Consider the following 17,519-nt stretch of genomic DNA (forward strand, 5'->3'; position numbering starts at 1 on the left):
CCCTTCATCTCTTTCTCTCTCTCTCTCTCTCTCTCTCTCTCTCTCTCTCTATATATATATATATATATATATATGTACATATATACTTTCGCTCGCATATCACAACTTCAACCTCCGACAAATTCTTTTAGAGAGATACACTAGAGAGAGAACTTTTCCTCCTCCTTCTTCAACAATGGAAGATATCAAGGGAAAGGCTATGGAGGTGGAAAGCGGGGACATGGCCGACGTTGGTTTACCAATTCAAGGCATGGGGCCGCCAATGAGGGGTGATCAGGGGATTGTTTTCCACCAGGAGAATGGAAGTAATCGAGTTGGTGCACTGAGGTGACTCAGCGAGTTAAGGGCGAGGAGGAGACTTGCCACCGCCGAGGGTTTTGGCTACTCTGCTTCGGTCATGCAACGTCACTTCGTACCCAAACCCATCCACCCTCTGCCTCTTCCTACAACCGTAACCTTTCTTCTTCCTCTTTTCATTATCTATTCTAATTTCTTGCTTCATAATTTCTGCATATACAACCGACCCGATTCCCAAGTGTTTGACTTTGATTGTTACTATATGTGGAGTTGTGATTAAAGAGTAATTTTCTAAGGCAAATGTTTATTTCCTACGTGCGTAAAGTAGTAGTAGTTGTTACAGTATGTTTGATTGGGCCTTCAGGCAATTCCGTCTCAATTGACCATATGATTTGACGACTCATTTCATTTCTTTTGTTTCTTTATTTGCTTTTGGAATTACTTGTTTCAGTCTTCCGATTCTATGCATGTTGGGTTAAACCATTTGGTGTGTAGATGCTATGAACTACTATTTTTGTGACAAATCTCTCTTCTGTATATTTCGCACTTTTTTTACTAATTTTTTCACTTTTCCTCCAAAAGTCAGAAGTTAAGGTGTTGAAAATCAACATAGTATTTGTAAGAGTTGTTGGATTCAAACGAAATGAAGGATGGTGTGCTATATCTAATTTAGATAACCTATTGTCTTAAAATGTTGTCTTGTTTCATCGTTCTATCTATTATTCTCCTGAAAATTTCATCTATGTAAGTAAGATGAATTTGTTGTTTCAGAAACTGAAAATGTCCCTAACCTTGAAATCCTAGCACATCTTGACATGAATTGAATATAAATGGACAACCCATGCAGAAGTTTTTTTTGGAACAATCCCAACTGTGGAGGCTTCGGTCATGGCCTCGGTAATCTGACCAGACCACCATTAACCAAGGCCTCATATCGGCACGGTCTATAGGATTGTACAGGCGGGCCAGTGTATATCCTTCTGTTTACTCGCTTGGTGTTAAGTCTCCTGTTGACTCTTCGGGTTATTACCGAAGCAAGCATTCCGTTAGTCTCTTGAAAGAATGTACATAGCAGAAAGGTGACCAAGAGCGATACGTGGCGGATAGGATCATCTAGGCCAGGTCTGGCCATGTGCTCCGTAACCGCCTTATCCGGTGCGTCATCTGTGATGTCATCCGAGGTGGTTACCCGAGCGTATCCTTCACGCACTAGCTTGGAGGCCAAGCAAACCTAGGTCTATAAATACAAAGGGATACTCATCTTTAAGAGGTATGCCATCTTTCCCTAACCCTAGATCTATATCCTTCCCTGAGATCTGACTTGATCGTCGGAGGGTCACGGGGCTACTCCAGCCCTAGTGACTTGTTGCAGGTCCAGAAGAAGGGGAGCAGAACAGCGGAAGAGGAATCTTAATTCAGGTCAAGGTCCCGTCAAATCGAACCCTTACAATTGGCGACTCTGCTGGGGACCTAGCCACCCTTTCAGTTTTCACCCCTTCCCTTTTTTCTGCCCCATTCAGCGTTCCTGAATCGAACATGGTCGAGATCGACGACGCCCATCACGGTGGTACCGCCCATGGGCTCGGTTCCCTCGTGGATCACAGTCTGGCTTCCGGCGGAGCGGCCGCCCTGGGAAAGACCCATGTATCCGTCGGAATTGGCGCCGGAGCGTCAGTTCCAGACGCAGGCCCATCTTCCGAGCTCCACTCCTACATCCGCCATCTTGAGCGAAAAATCGACGATCTCACGACGGTGATGGAGCGCGACAGACACGTCCGGGATGAGTTGGCGGAGATCAAACACCTCCTCCAAATCTCCCTGTCTCATTCCTCTAGGAGTCGTGACGGAATGAAGGACCATCACACCTCCCCTCGCAGTCACGAAGTCGGTCACCTGCTAGAGCACAGACCCCGCCGCTCAGTCAAGGATCGTCTCGAGTCACCAAGAGCGGCGGACACTCGAGCCCCAAAAGACACATCGCACAGGAACCGTTCCCGTTCCCCTGTGCAACTTCGAAGGAGACCATCGGCCTTTGAGAGGCTCGGTGGTGGGAGCGTCTCTGCCTCCTCCACCCACTCGGTCCTAGTGGGCAGGACAGGCCGGGAATCTACCCCTAGCCTCACAAGGGCAGCCAGGGGAGATGACGACCTTGTAGAGATCCAGACCAGAGGATACCGCGAGCGCCTGAAGGGCCCCGGAGCCAGAAGTCCCATCGTCTCGCACCCCGGCGGCGCACACAGTAGGAGCCCGATCATCGAGCGCCTCGAGCCTTCCGCTCGGGATAGCTACCGCCATCACCACCAAGAGCGCTTTCCCAGGAAATCGGTTAGTATTGATCCAAAGAAAAAGGAATATGAATGATTGGACAAACTTGTCCCCAAGAAGCGTACAGCGACCGAGCGTCCAGACGGTCTCGACCGTTCGATCCGACCTCATCGCGACGCACGGCTTACACGACTCACGCCTCCCTCTTTACGAGAGAGATCGACTCGGTTACCCCCCCCAAGGGATTCACCTAACCCAAGTTTGCCAAATACGACGGCAAGACCGAGGTGTACACTCATCTGGTTCAGTATAAAACTGTCATGTCTCTGTTTCTTTGGAACGAACCGTCGGACGATGCCTTCTTATGCAAAGTGTTTCCTACAAGCCTCGGCAACCTTGGCCTCACCTGGTTCAATCAACTCCCGGCTCGGTCAATCTCTTCGTTCGATTCCCTCTGCGATGCCTTCATGGCCCGATTCGTAACAAGCAACAAGCACGAGAAGGAGATCGACTCTCTCTTAGCCCTCCGCAAGAGGAACGACGAAACACTTCGGCAGTATGCCGGCCGTTACTGAGAACTATTCAATGAGATAGAGGGTTGCGATGGCGTCATCTTTGCCCGAGGATTCAAGCTCGGCCTCACCTCCCAGGACGAGCAAGTCTACGACGACCTCGCTCGCCATAAGCCAAACTCAATGAAGGACCTTATGACTCGAATTGAGGGCTGGTGTCAGCTCATCGAATCCAAGGCAGAGAGAGGCATCGGGAAGCCTACGAGTTCGAAGACATTAAATACCTCGGCATCCACACCGGCTCCCGCACCTGTCCCAACACCAAAGAAACAGGTCAACACCATCAAGCAGTCGCCGAGGAGGGGACCGAAGCCAAGCGATTTCAACGCCGAGAAAACCGTCTTCACCATTCCCATCTACCTGATCATCGATCAAGTGAAGGACCAGCCCTTTTTCTCCTTCCCAAATCAAAAGCTAGGAACCAAAAATGGGAAAATCAAGAATCCCATCGTCCGATGCAGTTACCACAACGAACAAGGTCACTTCACCACAGCATGCAAGCCCTTCAAGACCTACTTGGAGCAGCTTGTCACGGGAGGCCACCTCGGCAACTTCATCGATCACGAGAAGACGACGGCTCGGGCACAGCGGACCGAAACAAACACCGAGGAAGAAGTCCAGACGATCCGCGTCATACACGGTCCCCTAAACCCTGATGCCGCTCACATCATCCGAGCTGAGTTGAATGAAGCCTCCTCCTCCAAGCAGGTCATGTTAGTCGGTCTCGAACCAAAACGCCCCAGAACCGATGACGGTTCCAAATGGACGATAACATTTACCGAGAAAGATCTCGATCGCATCCAGCTTCTCCACAACGACGCCCTCGTGGTCCCGCTACGCATCGAAACTTTCAATGTCCGTCGCGTCCTCGTAGACCAGGGCAGCTCGGCAGTAGTCATGTACTACTCTCTGTTCAAGGATCTGAAGATTCCCGACACTGACCTCCGTCCCTCTTATCGGCTTCAATGGAGCTCTTGTCTGGCCCATCGGTATGATCACTCTTCCTGTCCGCGCTGGCTCGGTGACTCTTGAAATGAAATTTGTGGTAGTTGACGTCCCTGGCCCTTACAACGCAATTGTCGGACGCACCTGGTTGCATAGGCTTAAAGCGATTGCCTCCACCTATCACTAAGTGGTCCATTTCATTGGCACTCACGGGCACCAGGAAGACTTGTACGGAGATCAAGCTGCGGCCAAGAAATGCTACATCAACGTCGTTCGAAGTAACAAACAGACCTCTTGGGTTAATCTCATTGAAGTCCCCGATGCCCTAGTTTTGGAGGACGTCGGTAAACTTCTCGATGACAAAACCATAGAAGACGTGGCCACCATCCCAATAACCAAAGACGGTTCTTGCTTCTTCCTTGTCAGTTCCTCACTTAGTGATACTGATCGAAATGAAACGGTAGCTTTTCTCAACCGGAACATCGAAGTTTTTGCTTGGACCCCATATGAGATGCCCGGGGTCGATCCCTCCTTCATTTGCCACGAACTCAACATCGACTGAGCCAAACGCCTGGTCTTGCAAAAGGCACGACGGTCGTCTCCTTTTCATTCCGAGGCCGTTATCGAAGAAGTTAACCGGCTCCTGAACGCAGGGGCAATTACAGAAATCCAGTACCCCAAGTGGCTGGCCAACACTGTCGTTGTCAAGAAAAAGAATGGCAAATGGCAGGTCTGCGTCGATTACTCAAACCTCAACGACGCCTGCCCAAAAGACTTCTTTCCCCTTCCTCGTATTGACCAACTCGTCGACGCCACCTCCGGGCACGAGCGACTCAGCTTCTTGGATGCCTACCGGGGCTATCACCAGATTGCCATGAGCGAAGGCGATGTCGAAAACACGGCCTTCATCACCCCCCACGGCATCTTCGGGTACCTTGTTATGCCGATTTAAAGAATGCCGGGGCCACTTTTCAGCAAATGATAACCAAGATGTTCGAGCGGTTACTAGGTGACACTATGCTGGCTTACATCGACGACATGGTGGTCAAAAGCTTGCGTGCCAGTAATCATCTAACTCACCTCGCCGAAGTCTTCAACATACTCAAGAAACACAAACTCCGCCTCAATGCCGAGAAATGTGTCTTCGGTGTCAGCTCCGGAAAATTCCTTGGCCACCTCGTTTCCCGACGCGGTATTGAGGCCGATCCTTCCCAGATTCTCGCCATTGATCAACTCTCGGCTCCTCACAACAAGCGCGACGTTCAGCGTTTGACAGCCGACGGAGCTTCAATTGGACAGAAGACTGTGATCAAGCCCTCCAACGACTAAAGGAGTATCTTTCCAAGGCTCCACTCCTCGTCACCCCCTCAGAACCAGGAGGACTTGTTCCTCTACCTAGCCGTCTCTCCGCACGCTGTAAGCTCGATGCTCGTCTACCAGGAGGGCCGGGAGCACCAGCCAATCTATTACTCCAGCAAAATAATGACTCCTGCCGAGACGCGTTATCTATCATTAGAGAAGCTCGTCCTCACCCTCGTCTCAGCTTCCAGGAAGCTCGCTCCCTACTTTCAGTCACACCGTATCATCGTCCTTACCGAATACCCTCTCAAGTCTCTCCTTTGGAAGGCCGACCTCTCCAACCGAATCTCACAATGGGTCGTTGAGCTTGCCAATTTTGAAATCCATTTTTAGCCTCGGACAGCAATAAAAGCCCAGGTGCTCGCCGACTTCGTCGCCGAGCTTACGCTGCCCAACACACCCGTTTCAGCACCCACCCCGAGCACCGAGGCAGTACTCCAGGCCAACCCTAGCACAGCCTGGCAGCTTTTTCACGGCGATGTTTGGAAAATGTACGTCGATGGCGCCTCCAACAGCCGAGGCGCAGGTGCGGGAATTGTTCTCCTCTCGCCCTCTGGTGTCCTGCACGAAAGCTCACTATCCATCAACTTCCCAGCCTCTAACAACGAGGCCGAATATGAAGCACTAATCTCGGGACTCAAGACTGGCGAAGCCATTGGCATCGAAGAACTCGTGGTTTACAGCGACTCCCAATTGGTGGTTAACCAACTCTCCGAGGAATATGAAGCTCGGGATGACCGCATGCGTACCTACCTCAGCACCGCAGTCCAGCTCATTAAACGCTTCAACGCAATCAGAGTCGAGCATATCTCCAGGGAACAAAATGCCCACGCCGACGCCCTTGCAGGACTCGCTTCGGCTTGCTCGTCTACAGGACACCGTTCCATCTCCTTCAATTCCATTGATAAGCCCAGTTTCGAGCTTGAAGTACTAGATAAGGAGGTACTCAACATAGAGCTTGACCCGAGCTGGATGGACGAAATTGTCCTTTACCTGCGAGACGATTCCCTTCCCACTGACAAAAAGGAGGCTCGCCGACTCCGAAACAAGGCCGCTCTCTTCTGGCTCAATCCAAACGGGAAGCTCTACCGAAGATCATTTACCGGTCCATATCTACTGGTTGCACACCCACACCAAGTATAGGGCATCATTGAAGAGCTACACTCCGGCGACAGCGGTTGCCATTCCGGCGGTCGGTCCCTCGCTCACCGAGCCGTTTCCCAAGGATATTGGTGGCCGACAATGAAGAAGGATTCTGAAGAGTTCGTCAAACGCTGCAAGAAATGTCAAATATTCGCCCCTATCATCCACCAGCCAGCTCGAGATCTTAGTCCCCTCACAAGCCCTTGGCCTTTTTCCTAATGGGGCATGGATATCGTCGGTAAGCTCCCCGTTGCCCCAGGAGGATTTAAGTTCCTCCTAACCGCCACAGACTATTTCTCAAAGTGGGTCGAGGCCGAACCTTTGGTAACTATTAGAGAAACAGACGTCATTCGTTTCCTTTGGCGAACATCATTTCACGCTTCGGTGTCCCTTTCGCCATTATTACAGACAATGGAATGCAGTTTATTGGACAGAAGTACCGAGCCCTATTAGATGAGTACGGCATCAAATGGGACACATCCACTCCGACTTACCCCCAGGGCAACGGACAGGCCGAGGCTGCAAATAAGGCAATTTCATCTGGACTTAAGCGATGACTCGAGTCACGACGGGGAAAGTGGGCCGAAGAGCTACCCAGGGTACCTTGGGGCTACCGTACCACCCCTCGGCGATCCACTGGTCGCACTCCTTTCTCCTTAGCATTCGGAATGGAGGCGGTCATCTCTCTCCAAGTCAGACTCCCCATTATGCGTACAAAAAACTTTGATGAGTCGGTCAACAACAGCAGCATTGCTTCGGACCTCGACTTAGCCGAAGAGGAACGTGACAATGCAAAGATCAAGCTCGCATCATACCAACAGGAGGTTGCAAAAGGCTACAATCGAAGCGTGCGCCTCAGGTCGTTCAAGCCCGACGATCTCGTTTGGAAAAAAGTGGTGGAGGAGTCCAAAAAGCGAAAGCTAATGCCCAACTGGGAGGGCCCCTACCGAGTTCTCAAGCACCTCGGCTCAGGAAACTACAAATTGGAGAAGCTGGATGGTTCCCCCATCGCTAAGTCATGGAATGCAAACAACCTGAAGAAGTTCTACGGATAGTACTCGATTACCGAAGCCCAATTAATCTCTATTATGTTGCATTTTCCTTTAAAGTTTCGAAGGCAACTTGCTTATGTATTGACATCACTCCAAGTTTGAATGAGAATTCTCTTTGGCACTATTCGTACCCTTTGCTGTTTAAATTACTTACACTCGGTCCGTTCTTGCCCAGACCGTTTTATACCGACTTCAGGGATATTGTTCTCCCATAGGTGATACCCTCGGACAAAATTCCCACCAAGTCGCCCAGGCCTCTTCGGTCGTCTGGAATTCTGGTCACTCGCTTTAAGGATACTCGGTCTCCTCCCGAGCCCCTTATACCGACCCACCAAAAGTTTCCCACTACTCGGACTCGCTGCGTCCCGAACATATGGCAGAAGCCATATCCCTTCGTGACTCCGGCCTACATCCCTAAGCAGTAATACCATCTCGTGTTTACTCGCTAGACTTATTTCCATTAAACAAACGGGCGTGCAAACCCAAAATTCATTGAATAATTGTTTCCGCTTCGGTCCCTACCGACCCTCCTAAAAGCAGGGGCTTCGGATCAAGTCACTTTTTCTTGATTAAACATCTTTTTATGCTTGGCAAAACTCTTCGGTTAACGCTTCGGTTAAACTTGTTTCTACAAACTTTTCAAGTCTCACCGAAGCAGGGGCATCATAACCCAAGGAGCAAACCAATCATACAAGCATCTCAAAGATAACATTCAGGAAAAGAAAGCATTCATTCACAAAGCATTATGGGTTTCAGCAACAAACCATAAATAAAAAGTTACTGCTTCGGTGTTAAATATTTAAAAGCCCTGGAACGGCAAACTCCAAATGTCCGGAGCCGTCCACTCAAAGTTACAGAATCTAAAGACATGAAATCTCAAAAATAAAAGGAAGACATTATCCTAAGCACGAGCTTGGGGGTCGAGCTGGTCCTCGGGCGCAGGGGCATTTGGATCGGCTTGGTTCACGAGGTTCTGGTTCTCGGACACAGGCTCCACCACCTCTTCCTCTTCTTCTGGAAGGACAAGCTCTTCGGGAGCTGCCTCGGGAAGTGTTCGGAGATCGGAGTCTTCAGGGAGGTTGAGCCTCCTTACCAAGGCTTCATGGCCATACCGAAGGCCGTCCAAGAAACGGTCCCGATGCAGCTCGGCCTCGATCTCCCGAACCTGCTTTTTATATTCCACTCCGGCTGCGTCCCAACCTTTATCGTAGCCTCTCTTCCTCGCGAAGTCAACCTCTGTGGCCCGGGTGACTTGCAGGGTGTTGGCATCCTCCTCGGCCTTGGCGGCCCTGCCATCTGCCTCCACCCTCTCCCTGTCACACCTTTGAAAGTCTGCCAGGTAGAGCTCGCAAGTCTCCTGAGCCAGCTTGAGGTCTTCCTCCTTCCGGGCTAACTCCTGATTCAGCTTCTCGGTCGCTTCTTCCTGCGCCTTGTACCGGTCATTGACAGCCAATGCCCGAGCACCCGCCTGCAAACAAAGAGCAAAAAAGATTCACCAAGTGCGAACATTTAGATTGAAAAAAGCGGGACACAAACCAGTAACTTACAGTGAAAAAAGCTGGAGCTATCTCGGCCATGACGTCCTCGGTCAAACCCGTGACAGCCCGGGCATCCCTCGGAAGAATGCTCCCTCGGAGCATCCCGAAGGCCACGCCGAGGTTCTTGATACTGTCGGCATGGTGGATCTGGCGACCGGCGAAGTGGCGGAACTCCGGAGCTCATGGGAGTTCCCTCGGATTGACCCAGGAGCCTTCCTCCGCTCCACCGATCCCCCCTCCAGGCTCTCCCTGCTCCTCCTCGATCAAGATCAGCTCCTGATCTCCCCCTTCTCCGTCTCCCTCCTCACGCCGAGTCCTCTTCTCCGGGGGCTCCTGTGGTGAAACAGGAGTCGCCCTCGAAGTCCCGACGCCAGGCATACCGGGGACTGTTCCCCTGCCTTGACCAGCTGGCCTCCGGCGCTTAAGATTCAGCACCTCGCGAGTTCCGGGGCTCGCCATCTCCTCGCTCAGTCCGGTTCTCTCTGGAGTATCTCGGTCGATCTCCTCGCGAAGGATGCCCCGAGGTCTGAAGTTACTCTCCTTGGTCTCGGTCGCGCCCTCTCCTCTTCCCCTCTCCCCTCGTCCTCGTCCTCTCCCTCTGCCTCGTCCTCGGCCTGCCCTCGGGACCCCTTGCTGCCTCGGCTTCTTCTTTAAAAAGCTCGTATAAGTGGGGACGTACCCGAGCAGTTCTGGAGCGTACCGACTAGTGATGGGAATGGCGTAGGCCGCTGTAATCCGGGCCCGGTCAGCTCTCTCCCAAAGCTCTTGAACGATTCCCTCGGTTGCAAGGCAAAACCAAAACAAGGGGTCAGTATAAGTACGCAGGGCATAACAAAAACATACAAAGTATCTACCGAAGAGTAATTTCTACCAACCAGGAGCCCCGATCCCAAATTGCACCCTAGTAGTGGTATCTGCATTCTCCCCGGGCCCGAACATATAATTTCCGGTCACTGAGACGTAAATGTTCGCCCACTCCTCGGAGTCGGGGAGACGGTTGACAAGGAACGTGTCATATCCCGTCCTGCACGAGAGCTAATGTCGGTTGCTCTCTCGGTTGACTTCCACGAGATATACGCCAAAGAGTTCCTCGACCGCAAAGGTCAGGTTGAACTGCCTCCTCAGCTCAATAACGCTTGTGATGATGCGGTAGGAGTTTACCGTGAGCTGGGAGGAGGTAAGAGAGAGGGTTCGGAGAACTTGTCGGATAAATTGATAAAGGGGGAATCTAACCCCTCTCTCAGTGATTGCCATCAAGGGAAAGATCAACTCCCCTGGTCGGTGAGGAAGGGTCTTGGGGTTGTTGTCAGGAAGCAGCCGGACCTCTACGTCCGGAGGGATGCTGTAAACCCTTCTGAACTCGGCGTAGGCAGCTGGGGTCCCATTAAAGTATTGGTTCAAATAGGGACACGGCCTCATCGGCCTCTTTCGTCGCCGAACCTCCTCGGGGGCATCGGCGAATGGGCCCGGTCCGTGGCCCGAAGTACTAGGGATTTCCATCTCCCAAGGAGCGAAGGCTGTGACGGGGCGTGAAGCTCTAAGAGGGGTCCGAAGGCTCAATGACGTCCAATGGGATTCGGTAAACAGCCTGGGCACGACACTCCTCAAAGATTTCCTCAAGGTCGGCAGAAGAGGAGCTACTGGTACTGTCCGAGGAGACTTCAACAACCATTCGCCCCTTCCTAGCAAAAAAAGATATGTGCAAAAGTCCGTTAGCTATATGCCCAGGGAAAAGCAACATGACCTAGCAAATAAGGACGAAATGGTCATCGCTCCTCGGTATATTTCTGGGGACCTTTCCCCGAGAAAGGTCTCCGAGGCCAGTGGTTGTCTCTATGATCTCGAGTTGAAGATTGGCCTCGGGAAGAATATGGCCCTCGGGTTGAATTTAGACCTCGGGGAAACTAAGAACAAAGCACTGGAGACGCCCAGCGCCGCCGTAGGACGAACAGCGGCGAACGGTGGTACAACCACAATGCGTAAGGAATGTGGATCAAAGGGAAGAAAACTTGAAGAAAATGATCAAAACATGAAAACCAGCAACTGAAGATCGTCATACCTTGGTTTAGTGTCGAGATCTGCTTCCAAAACGCTTAAAATCTCGATTGAAAGCTGGAAACAGTCGGCGGCGGCGGTTCATTTTCAGCAGCGGAGGAAAAGTAATCGTCTCACCTCTGTCTTCCCTATTTATAATGGGAGAGGTGGAAGGCTGCGCGGGAAACGAAGCGTTGTGCACCGAGCCGTCAGATCTTTGACGCGTGATAAGCACCCGACAATAACATTAAGGGTGCGCTAGTTGTCTAGTTTTAGTTATTTCTTTTCGTTAATTTGGTGGGTTTTAATTTGCTTTTTGCTCGTAGGGTATTCTGGTTCTGTTTTGTAGGAAATCGTTCTAAGCAAGGGTCTTTAAAGCCAAAGCACGTTAAGACAATGGAGGTTCAAAAGTGACCAAGTTCGAAGTCATCGGAATCAAAGCCCAAGCATTTAAGGACCCGTCGGCTCAAAGAAGCAAGCCAAAGATCAAAGAAGCAAGTGCTGGACACTAATAGCTTTGGTATTGATACCTTGAGATTTCTCCTATCAATACCGAGATCATCATGCAGCAGCCCCTAATAGCCTCGGTATTGATACCAAGTGATTCAGTCTATCAATACCGAGTAGCATAGTGGTAACTCCTTAACCACTTCGGTATTGATACTACTTTTTGGCATCTATTGATATTGAGGTCATTAGCACAGCAACTTAAGGGCTTCGCGATCGATACCGAGGGCCTTAGGGGCGAATTTTTGGAGCATCTTGGGAATATTCCAAGCACGGATCCCCGGAGTATAAAAGCTTATTACATCATTTTGTACAAACAAGTAGCATAGATTCAATAGTACAATTTTCTAGATCTAGATTAGATTTCTTTGCATTTCAAATTGTTCTTGAGTGTTCTTCATTTCCAGTTTTAAATATTTCAATTTCTGCCCTTAGTTGTTAATTTTTGTTATTGTTGCCTTAATTAAAGTTGTTTATTTTCTCCCGATCTATCTTAATTACTAGTTTAGTTCAAGTCTTGTTATTTCATTATGTTAAGTAGATTTTTGCTTGCTCCTATCTCTCTAGATATGTGCGAGTAGTTTCAAGGGTTAGGTCATGGGATGATTAGCATCTCATGGCTCTGGCAAAAATTGCATTTTGCACCCAATAAAGCTTTAAACTTTGACTTGAAAATTGATGTGGGGTTCGGGTTTGTTTGACAAATTACCGAGGTGTTAACCTCTTTGATCATGTGTAGGTGGGAGCATCGCCTACCCACCACACATGATGCTTAGAGCTCTGTCGCTTGAGGTATTTGCCAAATGAATTCTAGAGCTAGCTTGGTTTTCAAATTATTTTATCTTCCGATTTGAGAACTATAATTAAGTATCTTAAATTGTGTAATTGGGTGAAGAGTGTGATTTAGCTCGAGTCTTGGGTGTTAATAATTCCTAGACCTAGCCTATCGTTTTTAATTTAGCCCTTTATTTCCACCGTTTAAAGTAAAACAAAGTTGGCTGTCTAAAAGCCAAAAGCCCTTACTTGCGTCTACAAATCCGACCAAGCCATATAATTATTCCCTTGGGTACGATCCCGGATTTTCGGTTTATTATGCTTCAATCGACGTGTTAAACCCTACGCTTGGGGTATTATTCCATATTATCTTGGAGAACGAGGCATTTTTGGCGCCGTTGCCGGGGATTTCTTATTATGGCTTTCTTGGAGGTTCGACAAACCACTGTAAGTGTCCCGCTTTCGTTAAGTAGTAGTAGTTTAGTAGTTTATGCGCGTGTTATCATCGGACGGCCAGCATCAGGGGCTCTGCACCGAGGACAGGCGCCGGATATTCAGACCTTAGGCGTGATGACGCGTGTCACCGAAGCGACGTTTCGTACCAATCAACTGACACAGCACGTGCCGAGACAGCCTGTCTATTCTGAGACCTCGGCAACTGCTGACACGTGGCTCTCGTCTCTGGCACAGGTGGAACGGGATCTACCGAGGCAAGCGTACTCTCTGGTAGTTCTTTAAGAAAAGGATCAAGGCCTGATGTTTCATATAATGAGGTCAAGACCCTGAAGCAGAGGTACAAGGCTCCAGGGGCTTGAGGGGCTATTGTGGAGGCTTCGGTCATGGCCTCGGTAATCTGACCAGACCACCATTAACCGAGGCCTCATATCGGCACGGTCTATAGGATTGTACAGGCGGGCCAGTGTATATCCTTCTGTTTACTCGCTCGGTATTAAGTCTCCTGTTGACTCTTCGGGTTATTACCGAAGCAAGCATTCCGTTAGTCTCTTGAAAGAATGTACATAGCAGAAAGGTGACCAAGAGCGATACGTGGCGGATAGGATCATCTAGGCCTGGTCTGGCCATGTGCTCCGTAACCGCCTTATCCGGTGCGTCATCTGTGATGTCATCCGAGGCGGTTACCCGAGCGTATCCTTCACGCACTAGTTTGGAGGCCAAGCAAATCTAGGTCTATAAATACAAAGGGATACTCATCTTTGAGAGGTATGCTATCTTTCCCTAACCCTAGATCTATATCCTTCCCTGAGATCTGACTTGATCGTCAGAGGGTCACGGGGCTACTCCAGCCCTAGTGACTTGTTGCAGGTCCAGAAGAAGGGGAGCAGAACAGCGGAAGAGGAATCTTAATTCAGGTCAAGGTCCCGTCAAATCGAACCCTTACACCAACTATTAAAATCTCCCAAATTTAAAGAACTTACAATGATTAGTTGCTTCCTAATTTGTTGGACATTTATTCTGTCGTCGGCGCTTAACGGCCGACAAAGTCATGATTGACGTGAATCTTAACGTTATAAAAAGATAAGCACATAATGAAAGTATGAAACATGACATTTGATTGCTTTGTCGTCTTCTAATTGTTCGTATGCGTACATTTTTTTTTCTTGTAATGGAAAGAATAAATCAGGTGCCACGTCCCGACATAGACGACATTTTTAAATGCCAATTGATTTAATTCTAAATGTTCGGTTCAATGCTGCTTAGTGGTTTGATAAGTTCCCCTGATGTAATGGTTGTGGACCTATGGTAACAATTCTGATGAATCAAAACCACTAAACATAGTTAAACTTCAACTGTTTATGATGGGGTAATATATATATATATAGTTAGGTACTATAATTTGGTTTCACTATATTGGTAGATAGAAAATAAACTTGCATTTATATCTGGAAACTGATGTAAGATAGTGAATCTTACCCATTTCACTACATGCTGCAAATTGGTCATGTGCCTCTAATGTTTAATTGTAGTTGCTAAGCATGTAGGGTGAATGGATCATAGCCGCAGTATGGCCTAAATAAATATTTTTTGGTTGCTATGTATGTGAAAGGAAAGGAATTTTTAGCATATCAAATTTTGTTAGTCGTGCATTTAGGCTTCATGACTGGACTCAAAAGTCTTAATCTTTAATAGTTCGTGTGAGATTGAGTTGAAAACACTATGGAATCTGTCCCTTCATTCGAATTTCATCTACCTTCTATCTATTAGTAAGCTGTATGATTACGGAATGTAATCTTTCAACCATTGTGTATTGCAGGAAGTTAATCCATTTACTGCGCAGTTTCTCTTCGAGAAAGAACTGAAATGTAGTGATGTAGGACCAGCTTGTCGTATTGTAATTCCCATGGTTTGCACATTTACTGCTCAATTTTATGGGGATTTCATGCTCTTGTCAAATAATTGATAATTGTTGGCTAACTGCCAACAGTCAAGTTCTAGGAAATATGATGTTCCCACATGCAAAAAAAGAAAAACTAAAACAAAAAAAGAAAAGAAAGAGAAAAGCAGCTTTGAATCTATGCATGCTTTCAAAATTGTTATACCTCATAGAGCTAATCCTACCAGCTATGTCTGAACAAATTTTGGGTTTAAAGAGTTAAGTTGAATTAAAAATAATAAAGTTTGATGCATGTGGAAAGGGTTTCCAAATTCTATTAGTTTTATGAGTTATACAGCTTTGGCCATGGAAAGTACTTGAATTTTTTTTGTCTTAGATTCTAATTATGTTTACCAATTTCTTTTGCTTGTGCTATTTAGTTTCTTTCACTTAGTTTAAGTGTGAATGTTCAGTTTGGGGCTTGGAATTTGGACAAGCTATTTTAGTCAAACGAAAATTGATTTTTGCAAGACCACGTCTAACAAATGAATTACTTGGACGAAGTACAAGCACTTCTAATTGATTTGGGTGGGCAACTGAGCATACAAGCATGTTACTTTTTGAACTATTTCTTTATCCAATATCAAATGCGTCAATGCATGGGTTCTCTTACAGGGTTATGCAGAAAGGTATCTCCCGGCTCTGACTGATAAAGAAGGTTTTTTCGTGTTCATGGATGACATGGATGCTTGTGAAATTTGGGTTTTCCGCTACAGGTTTGAGTTGCATTGCTATCTTATGTTATTGTCCCAGGAGCAACGACTGACCAATCTGATAGGCTATCAACGACTGACCAATATGATAGGCTATCGATCACACTCATGTATCTTCCAAATTACACTAGATATGTGAGGCTGGACTTGGCTTTTTTTTGCATCCAACATATAGAAAGTAGGAAAATCCTATACGTACCGACAAAAAATATAGGGAAATCGCGGCCGTCGGTAGGAAATGGTCGGTGCAAATAGCACCACTCTAGAAAGTACGTGGATTGTAAAAAAAAAAAAGATTTTTGATCAGCAAAAAGATTAGAGATACCAGAAAGACATAGGTGAACTGTTCCATTTATTATGAAGTCAAACATTGGTGGCTTCTCTCAATGAAGTCCTTTCTAAAAACTCCCCACATTACATGAAAATTAAAGTACATCGTACGGAAAGAAATAAAATAAAGATAATCAATCACATTGCTAAGAAGACCAACAAAAAGAACATGTAGCCTTGCAGATTTGTGCTACCACATTTAAGGTGGTCCATCTTTTAGGTTGGCCTGTCTTAGAAGGGTGTGTTTCTCGGGTATACCTTCAGAAACGTGTCACTAGTTCGATTCTAATATGCTACATATAGTCAAAAATTGCAATCTTCAGGATTTTGGGTATATTTATGCAATTTTGGTCCCATGCATCTTTGTGCAGGTATTGGCAAAACAACCGTAGCTGAATGTTCGTACTTGAGAAAACTGGTGAGGCTATGTATCTCATTGTTTTTCGTCAGATCGTAAACTTGAAATCACTATAACTGACTTGAGGAATTAATAATCGATATGATTGAAATGTTGCAGGTGACTTTGTGAGGGCGCATGGACTGCAATCTGGGGATTTCATGATGGTTTACAAAGATGGTCAAAGTGAAAGATTTGTAAGCATTTTTTTACATGATTTTGGAAGTCTTCTAGAAATATATTTCAAATCCTTACGATGCATTAATGGAGTAATTCACTGTGTTTTCGTTTTTTCCAAGGGTATCCGGGCTAGAAAGGCTAGTTCCCAAGTGACAGGTCCTCAGCATGAGTTAAATAGGTCAAAGAACTACTACGCCGATCTTACTGCAATGAATGGCACCTGCTTTCCCCCTGAAAATATCCTGTACAACTTTCCGATGAATTTCACCGCTGAGGTGGTGCCAGATGTTTCAAATGTCGAACAATCACTGAGCTATGGATCAATTAATACCTTCTCTCTGGGTAACTTCTGGTAGTTGAGACGTGGTCATAAGCTGTCAGCAGAGATGGTGATCTCCGGTAAGGTCATCAGAATGCTGATAATGTAAGTATATAACTAGAACAAAGTCGATAATTAGGGATCTTAAAGGGAGCTATATATGTAAATCTCATCAACTCAAGATGGTTTAAAGTAATTATAAATCTAACTGTGTATGTCTGGGAGGATTCTCTTCTGTTGTATTGGCACTGACAAAGTACTTTGGTTGTTGTCAACTGGGCAAAAGCGCATCTACCGGTGGAGCTTGAGGCTCTTAAATTTTTTCTTTTGAACCTTAACTTTTGATCCTAATAATGTTTATGGTAAGTCTCACGTGAAACACGTGCATATTGAAGTCAACTTCATGAGCAGGCCCGACCCCTGCCTGGGCGGCCCCCAAATGGGTCTTCCTTTAGAAATAAGCAATAAATATAAGAGAAAATTTCAAAATGGCACCTGAACTTTGCACCAAATGTCACAGAGACACCTGAACTTAAGTTTATTTTAATTAAACATCTGTACTAACAAGATTCTCAAATTTAGACACCTGAACTTAAGTTTATTTCAATTAAACACCAGGGCGTGGTGAACCGCAGAGGGGTTGCCAAAACAAAGCAACAGTTCAATGCTTCAACTGTCAGGCCATGGGCCACTACAAGTGTG

The 17,519-nt window shown here is 47.2% G+C and overlaps 1 protein-coding gene across 1 annotated transcript; it reads left to right on the plus strand.

Moving 5' to 3' along the window:
• Positions 1-74: 74 nt before the first annotated feature.
• LOC131311319 (B3 domain-containing transcription factor FUS3-like) lies at positions 75-17,020 on the plus strand. Its single transcript, XM_058338722.1, has 6 exons — positions 75-451; positions 14,759-14,848; positions 15,494-15,594; positions 16,293-16,339; positions 16,439-16,515; positions 16,618-17,020. Exons 4-6 carry the CDS (start codon positions 16,318-16,320, stop codon positions 16,852-16,854), a joined length of 336 nt encoding a protein of 111 aa, XP_058194705.1. The 5' UTR covers positions 75-451; positions 14,759-14,848; positions 15,494-15,594; positions 16,293-16,317; the 3' UTR covers positions 16,855-17,020.
• Positions 17,021-17,519: the final 499 nt, after the last annotated feature.

Source organism: Rhododendron vialii, chromosome 12a (assembly GCF_030253575.1).
Source record: "Rhododendron vialii isolate Sample 1 chromosome 12a, ASM3025357v1".
Classification (NCBI taxonomy): Eukaryota; Viridiplantae; Streptophyta; class Magnoliopsida; order Ericales; family Ericaceae; genus Rhododendron; species Rhododendron vialii.

Bases quoted from the DNA above. Each gene is read 5' to 3' on its own strand.
- LOC131311319 (XM_058338722.1), top strand. From the start codon at position 16,318: ATGTTCGTACTTGAGAAAACTG. The intron at 16,340-16,438 runs GTGAGGCTATGT...GAAATGTTGCAG, and splicing joins GTTCGTACTTGAGAAAACTG to GTGACTTTGTGAGGGCGCAT. The intron at 16,516-16,617 runs GTAAGCATTTTT...GTTTTTTCCAAG, and splicing joins ATGGTCAAAGTGAAAGATTT to GGTATCCGGGCTAGAAAGGC.